Source organism: Idiotropiscis lumnitzeri, chromosome 20 (assembly GCF_059441095.1).
Source record: "Idiotropiscis lumnitzeri isolate Australia: NSW breed Sydney's pygmy pipehorse chromosome 20, RoL_Ilum_1.0, whole genome shotgun sequence".
Lineage (NCBI taxonomy): Eukaryota > Metazoa > Chordata > Actinopteri > Syngnathiformes > Syngnathidae > Idiotropiscis > Idiotropiscis lumnitzeri.
Genome location: NC_142410.1, coordinates 8,398,432 through 8,419,169, shown reverse-complemented (window position 1 = coordinate 8,419,169; position 20,738 = coordinate 8,398,432). Strand labels below are relative to the sequence as shown.

Below are 20,738 nucleotides of genomic sequence, written 5' to 3'. Positions count from 1 at the left end.
ACTTACTATACATGCTCATTAAAAAAAAAAACATACTATACATGCTCGTTTTTTTTATTTTATTTTTTTTAAATGCCTTACTATACTGTCTCCTAGACTGTCTCCTACTTGGAAATCCTGATTGACTGACACTTAAATTCTAATCCACTCACTCCTTATTTTAACACATTATATGCACCTTCTTGCTAATGAAAAAAAAAAAAGGAAAAAAAGAAAACAGGTCTGGCAAACACACATTTCCTGCGTGAGGGAGATCAATCATACCAGTACGCTGCTGAAGGGACATTTTTCAATTTAACCTTTATATAATGTGTTGACTACATCAGAGAACACACTTAACATGAGTGGCATTTAATATAGCATAACACTTGCAAGGTGAGGCCCAGATGTGACCCTATTTAAATAGTGAGAGGGGGGGGGTGCACTTTTTTTTATACACACACCAACAAACCCCTGATGCTATTCTAATTAAACACTTTATGCCTCCTTTGCAAATGCCCCTCATCGATCTACAGGATTTTTTTTTTTTTTTTTATGAGGTGCCCCCCAGCAAACGTCTGCAGCAGCGCCAGCGTTTATGGATCAGCAAGTTTCCATTAAGAAAGTTGTTGATGTCGAATAGCGGGCCACGCCGTGGATTTATTTGGGTAAATTAACTTAGCATAAAGTGCTCCGAGGCTACTGGGGGGGGGTGGGGGGGACCAAGTAGAAAAGCAAAAGGCAGAAAAAGTCGCCATACGTTTTCAGCGCCGACCACGTTTCCTCATTTGAATAGATGTGGCTAACTTCATTAAATGCGTCAAATGAGCAGCTTTGGGCGAGTGGAAGTAAGTGTTGCAGGTCGGATTACATTGAGAAAGCCGCTGATGTGAAACATTCGGAAAATCATAAACACAAATGGGTCATTTAGTGTTTATAATGAGGTTGTGTGAGGAACTATTTGACAATTATTTATAATAGTGATGATGAGGATGTTTCTTTCATAGTGTCTACTACTACAAATCAAGCACGAGATAAATCATCATGCGCCGCCAGCTAATGAGCTTTATTGAAATAGCCTCGAGTCGTCTCACACACACACGCATGCGTACGTGACCTTTAAAAATTTAGTGGCAATGTTGAGGTAGATGTGCAACCAAACAAGCCGCCTTTAGATTGACCTCGCTCAGCATATGTGTGTGTGTGTTTCAGTAATATGAGAAAAAAAAAAATCAACTCAACATGTCAATCGACAACCGCTGGGTGACGTGTTTACATTTTTTTTAACTTTGATTTGTTACAAGAGGTTCAGCAGTGGTGGGGTTGGCGACAGAGCGCTACAAAGGAGACCGGAAGGGGTTTTTTTTATATTAGATTTAAAAATAAATAAATAAAGTGTGACATTTAAATCAAAATAAAGTTTGAATATCTGCCAGATTTCTGTTTCAATTTGTCAGTTTGGTAAACAGACCGCCCAAGTGTTGCATTATGATTTCAACCTCTACTGAAAAAATGGAAAATGTCATTTATTTTATATTATATTATACTCCTAAATGATATTCTAAGTTGCATTGAGACCAAGTTCCGTGTTGCACTGCAGCAACATTGCACTTTGTGTGGAAATAACATGCAATGCAACTACAATGCACCACAGCACTGGCCACAGTTGACCGTCTCCTACTTGGGATGACGTCACTGCACAGTACTTTTTGGCAGCACCATGATACTACCACCAGAGGGCGCTGGGAAGCTGTGAGAGGAGACTTCATTGAGGAGTTGACCGCCGCAAACTCGTTGAGCCTCCAACGTTGAATGAAAATCTGCAATAACACTTTTCATTTTGACTGAAAAAAAAAAACTTCCTCCAGAGACGAAGGTCGAATGCCAGGGGGGCAATATTGCAGGATGAGGCGATTCCAGGCGACCAATTGGGAAGCCCCCGGTGTGAAGCCCACAGGCCCCCCAAGAGGGTCAGGGTGGGACGAAGCGGGGTTTGAATTGCAAGTTCACTACCGGTCATTTTATTAGTCTGGCTCATCAATAAAACCCACAAAGTCAGGAGGATATCACACTGCTAAGGTTTTATTTAGTTCATGCAGATGTCAAACAAAGAGAAAAATCACAAACCACCACACACACACACACACACACAGACAGACACACATCAGCAGCTCTCGTCTTAAGTGTCCAGTGATGCACACAAAAACACAAATGTTTTTCCGAGGAAGCGGTACTGGGATCCGATTACACATCGGCAAAAAAAACAAAAAAACGACACACTGAACGGATTTATACGGGGCTAGTGCAACACCGGAGGTGCGTCAGTAAAGTTCCGAGACTGGGGTAAAAAAAATCCTCCTGGAAGGATTCTTCCGGAATCGCGGAGAGACGTGTTGTCGTGACACACCTCTTGCGTCTTCTCACACTCAGAACAAACATTGCAGGATTTCTGCAGGTGTGTTGGTAGAAAACTCATTATTGGGTTTTAGTGACACCAGTCCTGGAATTTTTCTGACACACCTCGTGTAGCTACAGGCCACAAAAATGGAAAGTTCTGGGAGGAGAGAGGATGCGCCAGTCAACCTAAAAAAATAAAAGATGGATCCTTCATGATTTGTGATGCTTTTTTTTTTTTTTTTTTTTTTACCTGTGTTTACATTCAACCCACAAGAACACCAACAGAACCACTAACATCACATACATCAGCCAGCGGAAATGTATAAAACATATCAAGACTCCATAAAAAGCCACAAAAATAAACAATTGTCCTTACATCGATCATTTCCCCATATATTTTCCTCGAGCGCAATAAAACCATTTAAAACATCTGACGGGGGGGCGGGGGAAGATACAAATAAATTATTTCTAAACGCCCTAACTCCATAATTAATTACATCCAAGTGCCCGACACTCAGCTCATTTACATAAAGTACAAGTTCAAATGCCACGCCACAGTCAAAGTTCCGAGCTCGTGGAAAACGCTAACTCCCGCCAAGAGCGTCAAAAGGTCTCGTTTGAGGCGCTCAAGCTCCTTTCTGGGGAAACAAAGAGCGGCGCTGGAAAGGTCAGAGCCTCTTATTAAGACGCCAGCCGAACGGAAATGCGCGCAAATAACGCACAATAGGGGGTGAGATGACATGACTCATTTCTGCATCCGAGGGGGAAAACAAATTTGGTCCTTTGGACTCCGATCAAGAATAGAATACAACTGCTCATAAACTCTCTCCTCAACATTCTCACACAAACAAAACAACGAAATTTTGGCGCGTACGTAGCCAAATGCGGCAGTTTGAAAACTGCAGAAAATGGCAGATTGGACCCCAAATAAAATATTACTTTTTACACCTACGCCAAATTAAACTCACTCACTATCCTTTTTTTTTATGTTAACAGGTTCCCTTTGCTTGTACAGCATTGTGGGGCACCTCCCTAATTATAGCTCATCACCCCCCCCCCCCAAATTTACAATCCCACTGTATATTAAATGTCTCTCGCTCATATGTAGCATGAAATATACACACGGGATCATTTTGTCATTTACACATTTACAACTGAACTCATGCCGACTTGGGGGAGGGACACGAAGGGAATCGCGATATTATCGTAGGAATACTCAGGGCAACAAAACCAAACGACGAATCGTGTGTCAAAGCATGCTGGGGCACCTCGTTGACGTGTCACATGCTAGCATGAAGACACACACATCGGCACTGTCATTTCATGCCATTCATTCCCTTTCTCTTCTTTTTTTCTTTTTTTTTTCCTTAAACGTATGAAAATATACCGCTTTGCTAGCTTTTTCCCTTTAAGACATACAGACTCCCTTTTCTATGAGGATACATCATTGTTGTGGATGGAAATAGTGTTATTGAACGTGTCTAGGTCCAAGCCATCCGGTCAAGGAAAGCACACGACGAGGTCTACATGGCAAACAAAGCGTCTTCTTGTCTCTCCGGCTTCTTGCGGCTGGGGCTTCCCTGCGCTTCGCCGGGGTCGCCACTAGGGGGAGACGGCAGGCTGGGCACCATCTCTGCAGCTTTGGCTCGCTCCTCGAGGAACTTGTCAAACTCTGCAATCATACGAGCAAATAAATTCTGAAAAAAATAAGGAAACGGAACAATATTGCAAAGTTTGAGAACCATTTATTGTTCTTGTCTTTGAGCCTAGTTAATTTAAATGTCTATTAAAGTGCTTTATCGACACCATACCTTATCCAAATTTAATTTACATACGCGCTAATGAGAACATAGCATCAACCTTTAGTTTAAGATAGTTACTTACTTTAACCACCAGGGTCCCCCGCCGTACAATGTCGAACGGCAGTACCCAGGTTGCTCTTCAACTATCCATCCATCCGTTTTCTGAAGCGCTAATCCATTTGGACTAAATGTTAAATCCACCTGCTTGTCGTGCAAGCTGCTCGCTAGCACTCAGCTAACACGTTTGTGTCCTCTTGAGGTGTGGCAAGCGCCCCCAACTCCCTTCGTCTGCCGTTGTGACGGCGTGAGGCAATAACAGTTGAATTTAATGCTTAATAGCCGCCGGCTAAATATTGACACGCAAACACTTCCGCATTTTGTTCCGGAATGCAGCCGTACATCACAAAGATGCATGTGTGATAGTTTTCATTCTGGCCACCACAGGTACACATTGGAGGTGGAGGGGGGGGGGGAAGCCTTCAGTGTAGTGCAGGTCCACATTTCTTTACATTTTAATAATAAAATATATGCCTTCCTATGGCTTTTCACAGTATAAGTTCACGTTGGAGGCTTAGATAACAACCAATCACGACTCAGCTTCGGAAAACAGGTGAGCCGTGATTGGTCGTTACCTGAGTAACTGTGATGTCATTTTCAGTTGACAGAAAGTGGGAAAAAAATGACCACTCCCTGGATGGCTAAAAACTGGTGGATTTTACTACATATCTCATATTCCACAAACTCAATATTTATCAGAATGCAATATTTAGATGAGCGAATGCATATAGAACATATTGCAATCATTTTTTTAGGGGTTATATAATTATCTTCAACTGGAAGCAAGCACACTTTGGCCTCTTATTTTGAGAACAGTCCACGCAAAGGAGTGAGAACAAGCACTTAACAACACTTTAAAAAGTGTATATTTAGTAAGTTTACATTTGTTTTTAACAATCTTAAATATATTTAAAGCATGTGCTCTGTTAAAAAAAAAAGTTTTTATGATCTCTGTGTAATCACAGATTTCATCCTATTTGGGTCGGGCTCTGAGATAAACGGGAGTTGACCGTACTGTACTTACCTTCACTTGTCACGCCCTCCTCACCTTCCTCTCCTTTCTGTAGATAAGAGACAGCGTTTTGAATGCGATACTGCGCACAAGGAAAACACTCCCATTCATAGCGGCGACACCTCAAAGCAGCATGCAAGTATTTTCGAAAAATAAACACGCATTTGTTAGATCATACAACTGTATCGTGCTGACAAGGACACCCCCCCCATAGTCAGCCAATGAGTCCTCACCCCAAAATGTTAATGGTTAAAAATGACATCCATGTGCATTAAGGGAGTTATTTATCAACAAACTCGCAGATGGTTAAATTCAAGACGTGATAGGATTGCATATATCTGTGTAAAATGAGCATGAGCAAAGATGGGTTGTAATTGACGTTTTACAATATTATTATATGAGCCGAATTAGGGGGGTAAAAATTTAATAAATAAAAAAAAAAAATCAAAAGAACGATGTAACGTCACGAGGATAAAACTAAGACTACAAGAATAGCGCTAGTCTTTTTTGAAAGAAAAGATGCATGAATCCATATTAAAACTTGAACGTATTCCGGCAAGAAAAAAGAGAACTTTTGTGATTTTTTTTTTTTTTAATTGTGTAGTACAGTGTTGGAATAAGAAAGTCCAAACACGGCTAAATCAAGGCAGTCACAATGCTCATTTCCACAATATGCCGTCACGTTAACGACCACGGGTTCCCACAAAAGACTGTTAGGAAAGTCACCTCGGATGTTAAAACGGAATGATCAGAGGAGAAAAAAAACTAAAGTGTGGGTGAATTACGTGGCTCAAAATAGTGAGATAAAGGATAAGACAGAATGAAATAAAAGTACAAAGGAGGCAGAACAAAAACAAAAATCATGATGGGCTCACCACATCAGTACATAGCCACTCCTCTATGTCATCCATGACAGAGGACTGGCCTCCGACACACTAGAGGGCGACATCAAAACGGCCGTGGGAGGCCATTGAGGGCAGCAAAGCCACAAAAGAAAATAAAACCCAGCCCCAAAACACACAAAAAAAGACTTATTTGGAATGAATTTACAGCAACTTAAAAAAAAATTAATAAAATGATTCTAAAAATGTGATGACACGGGTTGGTGTAGGGTTTCATTACAAAACATAGTGACTAAAAGTCCAGCGCTACATGAGCCAATTTAATGTCATAATTTTGTTTTGTCTTCAAATTAAATCTCTTTTTTTTTTTTTTGGGCGATTCAACAAATGTGCTAGCTTGATTTGTCATTTGGTTTAGTAGCAGACTTCTACGTCTCTTTCATACATACACAAAAGAAAGAGTGTTTGACTGCTTCGACTCACCGTTGCTGCACGTGGCTGTTCGACTTCCAGAGTGGGAGGAAGAGCAGCAGCAGCTGCCGCCTGGCTGTCCTCTGCTGGAGTCCTGAGAAAGGAAGAAAATGTTCTTGTGTCAATAAAAACAGCAGATCCAACCTTTTTTTTCACAATGTGATGTTTCACATTAAGCAATTATTTTTGGACAAACCAGCATTCAATTATTAAAAAAAAAATATACAACAGTAACTCACAATTACACTGATTGTAGTTGTTATAACTAAAACTGACAAATTTCTTAATTGTTGAATGTTGCCTAATTGCCTTACATCATGTTCGGTTCAGGGAGCGATCCAGTCCTAGTTTGGGCGAACACGTCAAATTCATCCTGGGAAGGTGGAGGCATGCAACTGGTTAAAGAGCTCAGAGTGCTGGTCACACTTCCTGCGCCAACATCTGCAGGGGAACACAAAAAAAACAAAAAAAAAAACACCTCACAATTTACGACTCAACAGGCGCATGTGTGACTGGCGGGGATGGCACCTGTAGTCGACATACCTAGTCCAGCCAGGCGAGAGGCCAAGGTGGCCGGAGAGGATGGTCTCCCCGCGCTGGCGGTGACGCTCGGAGGCAAGCTGGTTGGGGCGGTGTTGGACATGTTGCTGACCACTGCAGGCGAGGCGGGGCCCAGATCTATCAGGTTATCCTCTGTCGCTTCACTTAAGACCTGGTGGGAAGGGGAGAATCACATAATGGGAATAAATGAACGTATAAATGACACAAAAACATTTATTTTTTTTTTACCAGTATGGGTGCAACACTGACACTACAGCATAAATTCATAATCACATAGGGAGTAGAAAGAGTATAAAAACTATTAAATGGGTGATGATGATGATGTCATGCTGCACAGCAAAGGACATGGGCATCATTGATGTGTGGAAAGGAAATCTAGCCAATAAGCTTCAGGACAGCATGAAAATGTTTTAAAAAAAAAAAAATAATTCTTCAGGGGTACACTTTGCCTTCAACACGACTTTACAAACAGAATGTCCTCCTTTCATAAAAATAAGCGTCAAAATCCCCTTAACTCATTTACTCCCATTAAAGACGTCAAAGATCCTTTTTTTTTTTTTTTTTTTTAACTCGGCTGGTAGTGAATGAGTTAAGAAACAAAATCCAGGGCAAAGGACTATTCATGTCTTTACTCGACTGACTAACACAAATTGATTTTTACTACCGTCGAACACTATCTTTCTTCATAAAGTCACTACTTGTTAGACAAGACATGCGATACAGGGAGGAAGCCGGTAATTTGAATTTAGCCATGTTTCAGAAGTCCACATGGGGTCAGACGACTTCAGAGGCGACTGATCTTTTAGGGAGGCCGACATTGGTTTTATACTTGCCTGCCTCAGCTAGCCACAGAAACAGAGGACAGAAAAGAACAGGAGGGGGGGGGGAAAGTGAATACAGTTACATGCCTGAAGGTTGACAGTGACTGTCGGAAAAAAAAGTCAAATACAGGTGGATCTCAATGAATTAAAATACAGAGAATATTTTATGCGTATATGAGGATATACACATTTATTAGTGAATGACAGATGCAGCGTCATGCAGTCGAAGCACCGATGGCCACGTTTCCCCCACCTGAAGTACCGACTCACCCCATTATTGACGCTCGGAGCTGTGGACCTTCCGGATCTGAACCTCTCGTATCTGAAGTAGAGAAAGGGTATGTTGACCAAAACGGGTCGATCCCACGTGCCGCCGACCACACCGCGTCTACGTGTTCTCACCTTTCGTAGCGCAAGAAGATATTATTGAGGTCGTCGTTGACGTGCAGCAGCTCCTCCGTCACGGCCTCGTTTGAGACGCAAGAGATGAGCTCCACTATCCTCTGCTGCATGGCTCGACAAGTCCTGTTCAGCTCCTGAAACAGACACAGGAGGAATATATAGTGGGTGAAAATGACACACACACACACACACCAACTCAAACATGAGGGCTTCCTTGCCTGTAGCAACTCGTAGTCGGAAGTGTCCTCCTGTCCTGGGACCATCTCAGTCAACATCTCAGACATGACCTTTGTGTTTCCTCGAACAACATCCAACTCACTGCGCAGTCTGCAAATCTGACCGGGAAACGAAAGCAATTGAATTTGAACATTTTCCACACAGTTTTTTTTTTTTATTTCAAACGGCAGAAAGCTAAAGAGTCATTTGCAATTTCCAGTATGAAAGAACAGTAGTAACTGGTATTTTTCATTTTGCAAACATACCCACCCGCGTCCATTGTTTTTTGTTTTTTAATGAAATAATCTTTAAGTCAATTTTCAACAGGCAATTTTGCAAGATGAAAATTTAGTGTGAAATTTTAGTCAGTCATACCCGTACCTGTTCAGGTGTTGGGTTGATGGATCCAGAGGGTTGAATGTTTGGAACCTGAGGGGTGGTGTAGGCTGTGGGAACGGCATGCGGTGCCGGCTGGGCAGGGGTGGTGTACTTAAGCAGAGCTGAGTCTCCCTCCGGTGCAGATGCGGTCTTGGAACAAAGCAACAAATTAAATGAAACCATCTACCCGAACTTGCCAACAATCATCTTCTTGAGCGTGATGCCCTCGTACCCGCTGAGGTGTGTGTATAGGCGAGAGGGTCTCCAGGTCGGACAGGGGGAACTCGATGCCTTTCCTCTTGAGCTCCTCGTAGATTTGGACAACGCCTGTGAGGTCCGGGCTGCTCCTGAATGCGTCGGCCCATGCCTGCGGTAATTTCAGGTTACGTAACCGTGACAAAAAAATACCGGCACCTGGTTTAACAACCACTTGCACATGCACGGAATACAATCAGTGTGCAACAACAGTTCTTAACAACTGCAGTAACAGGATAGTGCAAAAACATTACAGGAGTATGTATAAAAACATTTGTTAACATGCCGACAATACTTGTATGACCCCAGCGGAACAAACGTGTTAGCCTAATGGCTTGACAAACACTACAACGCTCCTGTCCCGGCTGCCTGCTGTGGGCAACTGGTGGAAATAAGAGCATTGCATGGTTACCTGAGCGGAGCTTGGTAACATGAGCTGCGCTGGGTGAAGCCCGAGAGAGACTCGCTTTTATCTACTGCACCTCTTGCGCTGCTGCACAGCCTCATAAACGGCTCTTTCAATACCTCATTTACGGTCTTCAGCATAAATAACAAGTTCTCGAAAAACGGAATGAAACTGCGTGTGCATCACACATGCCGTATTGTTGTGATCTTACCTGAATGAGCGCCAATACTTTGTCTTGAACGATGGTGGGAGGGTTGTTCTTAGGAGAGATGATTTTAACGAGAACGCCGTCCACAAAGTCCCTGCTCGTGACCAGAGCGTGAAACCGGTGGCCGCAGTTCTTTACGCAAGTCTCCAGCACCTGATGGAAGAGAAGTAAAAAAAAATGACAAAACTGTTGTCAATTAAACACACAGAATGTTTTTTTTTTCCACTCGCTGTTGTAATAGTAAAATGGGGAAAAAGTACGCCTTTTGGACTACATTTTCAATGACAATCGTTATTTAAGTACAGTGAAATCTAAACCAGCAAAGGGTACCAGTGATATGACGGAGCTTGAAATGACATTTAATTGTGACACAGTGGTGGCTATTCAAACAGCAAGAGACTCACCTGCCAGGCATTCAGTAAACAGGTGTGTTGAGTTTTAATAGACAGCTGTCAACTTATTTTTAGACAGTCTTGTATGACAGTAATGTCAAGAAGCACAAAGGAGGACATCAGAAAGTGTGTTTTAAAGTATGAACAAATAGGGCGGAAATCATGGGCCAACAAATGGACTGCGTTTGGCTTTTTAGAAGTCCACGGTAATTTCGTCTAACTCAGCTTTGCACTCACCGTTAAAGCCAGCATCACTTCCCTGTAGTTCCTATTGCCATTCAGTCTCTTCTTTACTGCTCTGATTGCATCCTTCGGTCTGCACACAAACACCTCAAATTAACAACGGCAAAGAATAATATGCCAGAAGTATTCTTTTAAATAAGGAACTTGGAAAATGAGAAATTGATTCTGTAAATCAATGATTTTCACACAGCTGGTGTTTACTTGTATACATATGGTAGTAATGATTAACTCATGGATTATTTGACGACTAGTTCTACAAACGATATGGATCTCATACAATGAATACCCAGAGAGGAAGAAACGCAGAATTGAGCCGACTATTTATAGAGTGACATGCAGAGGATTGACCCCAAATTACAACCCAGTAATCAAACACGCCTTGGACTTCAAACAACAGCTTAACCATACAGAGAGATAAGCAGCGGGCCAACTATAATGTGCACATGAATTAACAGGCTTCATATAATACAAATATAACAAAAGGCAAAGTATGTGACGCTGCAGCTATGCCATTTAGGCATCGTAGCGTGCAAGAAGTGATATACGTTTACATTTTGTGTGCACTCACCCGTCTTCTGTTTCGTTGATAATGTCACATATTTCCATGTTAAGCGTCCAGTCCTCACTTGGTAGCGATCCGTCAGTTGCTTTTTCTAGAATACAAATACAGTGACGGAAAAAAAGCAGTTTAGTCGCCTTTCGTAAACGAATGGAGTTAATAAGAGATGATGACTAATGCTTAGCTAACTACTGGCTAGCTTAGCTTGAGCTGTACTCATTGAGTACGCTAATGAATGAGCGAATGACTTCGCGAGTGTTATTTGCGGCACACTTAGCACTACAAACGACAAGCAGTCATGCGTTTTGTCACCGGTGATGTTAACAACGACAACATATGCTAGCTAGGCGGCTAACGGGGATGGTTTTAAAGAGCCCTGACGTTAGCATAATGCTAGCAGGCACGTAAACAACATCGGCACTGATTCCATGCATTTTCCAAACATTTCAACACAATGTCGTTGTTATGATGCCTTTTATGTTAGTTTTTTTTACATACCAATGCAATGCCCCACTGGGGTACTGTACGGATTTCCCATAAGGAACTCCATCTTGCCCGTCACCAAACTAGTCAGATCAGGGACTGGTGATGTTGAGACATCAGGTAACTTCCCGCATTCCCCGCCCCCAGAGACATGTCATTGGTTGAGAATTTCTGACCTTTAATGCGATTGGTCAGTCGCGACTTCAATCATCGAGGCGAGACGATTATAAATAGAGGTTCCAAAGGTTGCCATTGTAAAACACAAATGCTGATATGGTTGTGTGTCGCTTGTTCTGATTTTGTAAAAGTAAAGTGTACACGTTTTTTGTTATTTTTTTATTGCGTACTTGCTGCATGTCGACCGGTGTGGAAAAAAGACAAACGTACACTTGTCTATATTTGTTAGCGCTTTGCAATTTTAAATGATGACGGTGATTGACCGCATTGTTCTATGTATATTTCTTGCGGATGCTCATGCAGACGTTTGGGTCAGAAACAACAATTACATTTCACAGTATTTATTTTACAATATTTAATCAAGACCATAGAAGAGGAACAGAACATGATCACATTTTATCAACTAAATCCTTTGCCTGTTAACAGAGGGAGAACATTGTGCATTCTCCACCCATTTAACACAGTTCAATGTAGCAGACAGTTGGCCAGCAGTTCAGGGTGTACCCTTTTCTCTCGCCCAAAGTCAGCTGGGACGGGCTCCATTCAAATCATGAAGAGTGTCTAAAAATGTCACAGATGATTGAGAACCAACTGGAGACTTGGGAGGTGGTGTCACACATGGCATCAGTCACAAACCAAAATTAAAGTTGGGCTGGAAGTTTGCATTTTATTTTTTGAGCATGCAGGCTTTTTCCTCAGTCCTGCAAAAGTTTGTGCTTGACAGTTGAACTTTCAGACGAGAGTTGCACAAACAGAGCACCGGCAGCGGTGCGAGCCCTCAGCTCATACATGTCATAGTCGTGAGCCCACTCCACATTTCCCCAGCACTGAATCTGTGAGGGAGGAGAAACAAGGCCAATTAGTTGACACAACAACAAATATAATTTCATCATGCCATTGCTGCTGACCAAAAATAATCTATTTTAAATATGTATTGATGAATTTTTGTGTGTGTACAGTACAGCAATGTAGTTCATAGTGGTTTATAAGTGCAATGCATCATACTGAGAGCTGTGTCTAATAGTTTGACTAGAAATTAAACAAACAATATGACGCAGCACAATTTCGCACCACTGCAAACTATAACTACAATATATTTTTTAACACCTCTCTGGGAGTGTCAATAAATCAGGGACATTATAATAGTGTTTTAACATGTTTTAGGAATTCAGTGTCTGAATTTAAATTTCCCCTTGAGGGATTTGAATTGATAGAACACATTTACGTTTCTGCAGGAGTACCTGGATGATGAATTTAAAGTGCAAGGTAAAAAAAATAAAATAATTAAAAATACATCCAGCCTGGGTGTTGCACCTGGTATTCCTCCTCCAGTCTGGAGAGCAGCACAGCCTGCTCCACACTCAGATGTCTGTCAATCATCCCAAGTGATAACACGACAGACTTCAGCTGGGTGATCACGTACTCAAGTCCTACATGGAAAAAATAAAATTATTACGGAGCTCTACTCCGGTAACATCAGCTGAAATTTGAGACAAGCTGCTAAACTGCATACATGTAATTTGCCAATAGCAGTACTTATTAATACCAAATAAACGATGCATTTAATTCAAAATGCATTACCTGTGAGAGACCAGAAGTTGTACGATTTGAGATGTTGGTAGAATGTGTCTTTGGTTGCCTGAGGGATGTCAGGGCCCATAATATTGGATGAGGAGCCGATAGTGACGTTATATCTGAAATTTACATAAAACTAATGAACATATGGAAAGTCCTTTATGGCCTTCTAGTCTGCGTACGTTCACAAGTCACACAATATTTTTTCTATTTATTATGGTTGCCATTTCCAACTATGTAAATGAGTGGAAAATATTGGACAACATTGCACTACATCTGCAAACTTGTAATAACAATCCCACTCTGACAGCATCAATCTAAATTTCTGATCCGAGCATTATTATCTTTGTAAACTATTAGTTAAACTGTGTAATGTAACACTTTTCTTTGGCGTGTGCTGGTCGTGTCCCTAATCCTGTGGTTGGCGAGTGCATGCCAATTAATGAACGATTACCTGTTCTCAATCCATTGCAATACAGGGTCCCACTCATTCTTCTGGAGATCAACCAAACCATAGGGCTCTTCAACTCTGTAACTAGATCAATCATCATCTTAATTTAGACCAGATTGCACATTATGTCTTTCAACAATTTCTTTCTGATGATCACTACCAGCACTGTTATAAGGTATTTCAATTTACATTACAAATATATAAAAGTAGGAAATGGTGTATGCAAGTAACATACCAAACGGTGTCTGTCTCCAGAAATTTTAACGCAGCGCTGATCATTTGTTCCTTGTTGCGCTGTGTGGGATTGTCCAAAGCAGTGTTGCAAAGTGTCGTCTGCAAAAAGAAAAACAGTATAGTCCTATTTTTACATTTCGATTGAACAAAATTAATAAAATTGATTGACTGTGACTGTACATTTTTTTTGCAAAATATTACACACACTTACATGAACGACACTTGACTTGAATGTCAGGTGACGAGCCTCTAATGTCGTTGCACACTTGAGTACAATGACAATAAAGGGATTTCTGATTTCTTACCAAGTGCATAGCGTAAAACTTGAGGGTATCCCTTTGAGCATCCCACTCAGTTGCCACGGCGATGGCAAGGGCTTCATTTGGCACTGTGAACAGCTTCCCTCCAGGAGTTTTCAGCTTCCTTCTGTCTAGGTTTATCTCAAATAAACCTCCTTATGGAGTCAGTTGAATAACAAAGTATTATCTTTTCGAGTAAGAACATCTGTGATAAATAACAACCACAATAATTCCTAGTGTGACATGGGAAATGCGTACTGTAGGGACTGCGATCACAAATTCACAAGTTTAGAAGTACACGTACCTTCACCTTGGGATAAACTGACGTCCTGATAAAATATTTTTCTCTCTGGAACCAAACAAGAATATCGAGTCTTTACAGTGCAGATGACGAAAACTATCATGCATTATCTTACCTGTTGCCGCTGATGAGTATTTTAAGTGGCGGGGATTCGTGCGTATTTTACAAAGGGACAAGGCATTTTCGAAGTGATGGTGGAGTCTTGCGAGGCTTCTAAACATTGCAGCGATGATGCTAGGTGTGCTATGTTTGAGGAATGCTAGGTTAGCTAAGGGTCACAAACACGCTGGGTTGTTGTTTTTAGTTAACGAGACGCCACATTATTTCGTGTGTAGTTATGAGCATTTACATCGCATTTTGACGGCACTAGTGAAATAATTACCGGGGTAATAAAGTCTCCCTACTGGATTTCTCATCGCAATTGCAGCTCCAGTGCAGAAAAGCATGCGTGACCTTCTGCGTCTGTCAAGCGCCAGTTATATTTTAGAGTCGGGAATTGTAGTTTTCCAGGGCACGGTTTGTACTCTTACACAATACAAAAAAACTACATTCTAAACCCGTGAAGCTTTTCGCCAATTCAACCAATAAGAATATGGGATATAAGCACGTCGAATATAATTAGCCAATGGGAGGTGCGGATGCTTTTGCCTTCATCGTTGCGACGAAGTCCACTTACTTTCCTGGGAGCTCGGTCCCTGGCAAACTACGGCGTTCAGGTTTCAAGGGGATTTTGGAGGCTGGAGGACAGCTTCAGCCCCCTGAACGCTTCTTCGTGGACGCCGCCATCACGCAGACGGCGATTGACCAGTGTGGGTAATACGCCAGCGAAGCGGGAGCCATGCCTGTCCCCGCTGGATACATTGGCGACTCCCAGTGCGCGGCCTTCGCATCCTCGGCCTCGCTTATCCCTCCGCCCCCGATCAACACCCAGCAGCCCGGTGTTGTCACTTCGCTGTTGTATAGCGGCTCCAAGTTCAGGGGGCACCAAAAGAGTAAAGGCAACTCGTACGACGTGGAAGTTGTTTTGCAGGTGGGCATTTGAGGTGACGCGAAAGGTGAACTGTGAGGGGCAATGGTGATCTGTCAAACGGGGGCGTGATGATTGACAGTTGGAGAATCAATGAGCATTGGCCTAGCTCGCCGAGCTAGCAATCTGTTAGCATTGCCTGAATCAACACTAACAGCCACTGCAACAGTTATTACTACATAATAACACATCTCATTCACAAGTAACACTTAGGTTGAATTTTGCACTTCTAGATTTAAATGTGAGCAATTCCCCCTTTGCTGTATCGTTTGTGTGTTATATACGCGATGGCGGCATTATTAACTTCCCAATTCTGTTTTGATGTTGATGCCAACTTGCTTACGGTTTTTTTTCTTCCTTCAGCACGTCACGATGGCGGCATCTTACCTTTGTGGTTACCTGAAAATAAAAGGACTAACAGAGGTGAGCCGGGCCATTATCACTTTCTGATAGATCCTTCTTAATTTGTTGTTATTAGTCATCGGTTGCTACATCATCCCCCAGCTAGTTTTTAATTTGTGATAAAAATGGCCTCCGTCTGAAATCAAAGAGCCCACTAAGATGGCTGTGAAGAGAAGGATGCACATGTCGGTTAATTTCAAAATGAAAACTTGTCTGTTGGGGCAGGAATATCCAACTCTCACCACGTTCTTTGCTGGAGAGATTATCAGCAGAAAACGACCATTTCTCACCCGAAAGTGGGATGCAGATGAGGATGTGGACCGCAAACACTGGGTATTTGTATACTCTTGTTTAAGGTGCTACATGTAGCAGGTTTCTTCTGGAACGACCAATGTTTCCTCTTTGTCACTAGAGCAAGTTCCAGGCCTTCTACCAGTATGCAAAGACGTTCAACTCGGATGATTTTGACTATGAGGATCTTACAAATTCCGACTATATTTTTATGAGGTGGAAGGTAAGGCGTGATTTTATCACGGGAGCTTGAGACGGTGCATTTAATAATATCAGATATATTTACTTATCACTAGGAGCAGTTCCTGGTCCCAGACCACACAATCAAAGACATCAGTGGCGCTTCCTTTGCTGGATTTTACTACATTTGCTTCCAGAAATCCACAGCAACGATTGAGGGCTACTACTACCACCGCAGCTCAGAATGGTAACCAGGGCACAACCTTTGTTGTGCAACAACAGCTGGAAGAGAACAGCTGGAGATTGTCAGCATGACCGTGACACTTTTATCTGCTTTGCTGTCACAACGTGACATTTAATGAGGATATTCAGGTGTATTTAATTTCCAGTTAATATTCAAGCGCTCGTTTCCATGCGCGTTCCTTGATTTTAATGCAATGTCACCCTTCTGCATGAAATCAATGAGTGACACTTTCCTTTTCACTTTGGCAAGCACCATGTGAGTTTGCTCAGGTGGAATATTAAATGTTTTTCCTCCAAAGTGGGGAATCATTAACAGCCCCGCTAAATTGCTGCGGTCGTACAGAAACGGCAAAAGAAGAAAATTGTTTATTGGCATGTTTGCACAAGCCAATTGGCATGGCAGTTCTGAGCGGAATGACACATGGGGCGCCTAAGTAGTACACAAAATTACTAATCGTACACGTCTTACTGACATTGTGTAAAATGTGTTTGAGCACCATGAGCAAGCGTTGTCATATTTATTTAAAAATTTGCCTTTTCACATTTTCACTTCCTGTTGTATTGTCACCCAAGCAACAGGCTGCAATGCATCAGGTTAAGTTTTGCACCGTTTTGACGGAGGCGGTCGAAACGTAATTTGAATTCATTCCCATATGTTGTTTTAGAACCTGGAATATTGAACACATTTTGGTTTGCAGCAATCGTGGGCAAACATTTGTGATCAATGGCCACAGTTGGCGTTTTAAACCCTCAGATGGGTCAGGTTATTTACGCAATCAAATGACTTAATTTGGTCACGCTGCCTTTCGTCTCACCTCACTCAGGTACCAATCTCTAAACCTCACCCACGTCCCCGAGCACAGCGCCGCCATCTATGAATTCCGGTGACACCGACTGGCATCGTGGATCTTGTTCGATGGACTTGAGGCGAAGCAGAGGTCTGCAGATGCTACTGAGGCTACAAAAAAGACAGTACAGGATCTTTAGAAGACACATCCAGCGAACACGGGCTTGTCAGTTGGACGGACAGCGTGCGGACCGGTGGATGCGGCGGGACATTTGAATGTATGCGTATTGGACGAGGTTAAAAAAAAAAAATGGAAAAAGGAAATGCAGTTGAGCTCCCTGGCTGGAGCGCGTAAAGTCGGAATCAGCATCAAAAGTCCGGGTCTGGTTGTTCCTAACCGTCTTACGTTTAAATGTCTGGCTTTTGTTTTGTAATATTTGGCACACTTCCTCAAGACACTTTATAAGCTAAGTGCGTGTTTGACAAGGGTTGGACAAGGATTCCCTGAGGGGGATCTGTTTGGATAAACAAGACGCAAAGAAAGAACTGTGGCTCTTCAGGTTTTTCAAACGGAGCTTTAATCAGCCAAAAGGCTTGACGTGACAGTATATACATTATTTGGTCCAAGCCAGTTCTTTGCCTGCCAAGGGGATATTTTTGTGAGTCTATCCGAAAAGATGGCTACTTGGCGGCACTTTGATGACCCCGAATGGGCGACACGCTTAACAAGCAAATCCCCTTCTTCCTTTTTCCGAGTTTGTCAGATATGCTTTTTAATCACAAGTGATTGCAGTGGATGTTTGTTTTATTGTTACATTTGCACAAAGATGAATTTCATTATGTTATTAATGCGAATGCTCACATGCCCCCCCCCCCCTCCTTGGGACACAAGCTCAAAGCTAGATGGAGGGAAAAAAAAGCTTTTTAACTACTTTTAAAGTGTTTGGCGGTTTGGAGTATTGAGAGACAAATCAGTCACGTTTAAGTATTATAACAAGAGTATTTTTTACCCGGCTCTGCACTCTGCATTCAACAAAGAGCTTTTTTATGTGTCCCCTTATAACTTATAGCCCCTTCCCCATTCCATCCATTGACGTCTCTTTTGACTATGCAACATGTTCAACATAGCGCTCTCCAAACAACAAGCCTCCATTTCCCCCCCCCAGAGATTTTATTCTATTCTTAAGAGTATATGAAACGAAAGAAAAATCTTATCTTCATTTAAAGGAACTATTTTTGTTAAAATGACCTATGAAGTCCCGAATCATGTTCCCTTGTCATGTGACTGTGCCATGTTTTCAAAAGTTTTATCAGAGTTGTGTTATAACAGATCAAGATGTGTGTTTGAGCCTGAATTGGATTGACTGATTGTATAGAATGAACCATGGATTTGAAAAAGAGAAATCATATCAAAACGAACCTGCTCACTGTGATCTTACTCTTTTTTTTTCTTTAATATTTGCTTCCCTCTAGTGGCTGAACATGGATTAACAACCACATCAATTAACAAAAGACAAAATAAGTTATGCGGAAAGTAACTGTGCACAGAATAAACATTCCTACCCTATTTTATATTGCAATGTATGCTATTTATAAAAAAAAAATAGAAATACATTTCAATATAAAATATGTTCTGTATGTACAAGACAATTATATATTAATGAAAAAATACACAAGTCCACAGCAACTTTTCAGACATCCTATGGCAAAAGGCCTTCCGTTAATAATTTCTGCAACACTGAATCAAGCGTCAACAAGTTACTACCCTAGCTGATACAGAAAAAAAAACTACAGTTCCTTCCAGGAGGAAATACAGTTGGAAAAGTAAACACAGAAAAAAAGCAACCGAGGAAATTCTCACTATTATGTTTAAACGGGCTTGGTAGTGAGCCTTGATGGACACCGCACTACCTGAACCTCACTCAGTAAAAGCGCTTTAATTTTTTGGAGCAATGTGCATGAGGATATAACTTAAAGATGTGTTCAGACTGACATTGGAAAACTAGTTTTCAGGTATGAACTGTCAAAGTTCCCCTTGGAGCCGTTTGAATCCTAATAGTGGCGTCGACAGTCTACACCCGTCAAGTTGGCAACCTACAGCGTCAGATAAGTAGCAAAGGTTAAACGGGTCAGAGAACTTTACTGTTTGCGATTATGTAATGGAAATCAACAAGAAAAATAAGAAACATTTTCTATGTTGCCCTTGAAAATGAGATTGAGTGGACAAATTGTTAAATTGATCACATTGGTTGCTATGAGCTTAGAGTTGTCAGAGCGAGAGATGCAAACTAAACCCAAAAGGGGCTTGGAAGTAAGCCAAGTAGAACACCGCACTGATTGAAAGTATGAGAAAACAAAGCTATTATTTTTCTACTGTTCAAGGTCACAGGTAAGATAGAGCTCATTTCAGATGACATTGAGCAAGAGGCGGGGTTTTCTCTAACAGGCCGCCAGTCAATTAGAAATTTTAAGTTTTCGATGAACCAAACGAGCATGTCTGAGGATTTTATTCCGACGAGGTCTCACCATCGCACTGTAATTGAATGGGCTAGGATGTAGAGCAGGCGTGGGGAAACTACGGCACGGGGGCCACATGCGGTCCCTTAAAGGTTTTAATCCGGCCCGCCAAACTTGAAAAAAATTAAATTGTTCATGTTTTATTTTCTTTTGTTGTCATGCTTTAGTTCACTATCATTTAAAATTAAATGTATTTTTCTCCTCCGATGAGGTGATTTTACCAAAACACGCCATCCATCTGCTCCTGGCCCCGCCCCTCTGTGTGAACTGATGAAGCCTGTTCTAATGAGAGGTGAAACATGTAACATGCTCTGGATGAATGACAGTCATGTTTACCTCATGAATTGTGAAGTTGCAGTCTTAAGGACGATGCAATTTTGAAGTCTAGGAGACTCCGCCTGACTGGTTTTCGTTTGTGGTTCGAGTCACGGTTATCTGCTTATGTCAAACCCTTATGCAATGTTGTGAGCTGTGATGCTATCGGGCTGCTCATTTTTTTTTTTTTTTACTTATAGATACAATGATAATCAGATTAAAACCCTTCATTTGTCAATACCCCCAACATCCCAGGATTGTGAAGGCGCCTTTTAAGCTGCTTGCAGCTCGAGTTATTAATATATTAAAATAATAATAATTTTCCTAATGATGACGCAGCATCACTATCTCAACTATTTAGAGATTTTTATGAGTTTCTGTTCATTTATTTCCTGATGTTTGACATCGTTTTCAGAGTTTAACAAGATGACAATGTGAGTCATGGTAATGAGTGG

The 20,738-nt window shown here is 41.7% G+C and overlaps 3 protein-coding genes across 4 annotated transcripts; 1 reads left to right on the top strand and 2 right to left on the bottom strand.

Moving 5' to 3' along the window:
* Positions 1–2,034: 2,034 nt before the first annotated feature.
* tom1l2b (target of myb1 like 2 membrane trafficking protein b) lies at positions 2,035–11,617 on the bottom strand. Of its 2 annotated transcripts, XM_088284634.1 has the most exons (15): positions 11,500–11,617; positions 11,011–11,095; positions 10,437–10,515; positions 9,811–9,960; positions 9,171–9,305; positions 8,942–9,088; positions 8,563–8,679; positions 8,345–8,478; positions 8,213–8,264; positions 7,104–7,272; positions 6,875–7,001; positions 6,573–6,654; positions 6,123–6,182; positions 5,260–5,296; positions 2,035–4,048 (listed from the first exon to the last, which is right to left on the bottom strand). In XM_088284634.1, the coding sequence occupies exons 1-15, from the start codon at positions 11,549–11,551 to the stop codon at positions 3,900–3,902; spliced, it is 1,575 nt and encodes a 524-aa protein (XP_088140760.1). In that variant the 5' UTR covers positions 11,552–11,617; the 3' UTR covers positions 2,035–3,899. The 2 variants fall into 2 exon arrangements, with proteins under 2 accessions (XP_088140760.1, XP_088140761.1); XM_088284635.1 differs by lacking the exon at positions 6,123–6,182.
* Positions 11,618–11,986: 369 nt separating this feature from the next.
* Positions 11,987–15,080, bottom strand: atpaf2 (ATP synthase mitochondrial F1 complex assembly factor 2). The gene is made up of 8 exons (XM_088284699.1): positions 14,637–15,080; positions 14,525–14,569; positions 14,227–14,375; positions 13,923–14,020; positions 13,691–13,771; positions 13,243–13,355; positions 12,976–13,091; positions 11,987–12,494 (listed from the first exon to the last, which is right to left on the bottom strand). The coding sequence occupies exons 1-8, from the start codon at positions 14,740–14,742 to the stop codon at positions 12,357–12,359; spliced, it is 846 nt and encodes a 281-aa protein (XP_088140825.1). The 5' UTR covers positions 14,743–15,080; the 3' UTR covers positions 11,987–12,356.
* A 61-nt stretch (positions 15,081–15,141) lies between these two features.
* LOC148317500 (glucose-induced degradation protein 4 homolog) lies at positions 15,142–18,870 on the top strand. Its single transcript, XM_088284700.1, has 6 exons — positions 15,142–15,551; positions 15,912–15,971; positions 16,176–16,283; positions 16,363–16,464; positions 16,538–16,668; positions 17,489–18,870. The coding sequence occupies exons 1-6, from the start codon at positions 15,360–15,362 to the stop codon at positions 17,550–17,552; spliced, it is 657 nt and encodes a 218-aa protein (XP_088140826.1). The 5' UTR covers positions 15,142–15,359; the 3' UTR covers positions 17,553–18,870.
* The last annotated feature ends 1,868 nt before the right edge of the window (positions 18,871–20,738 follow it).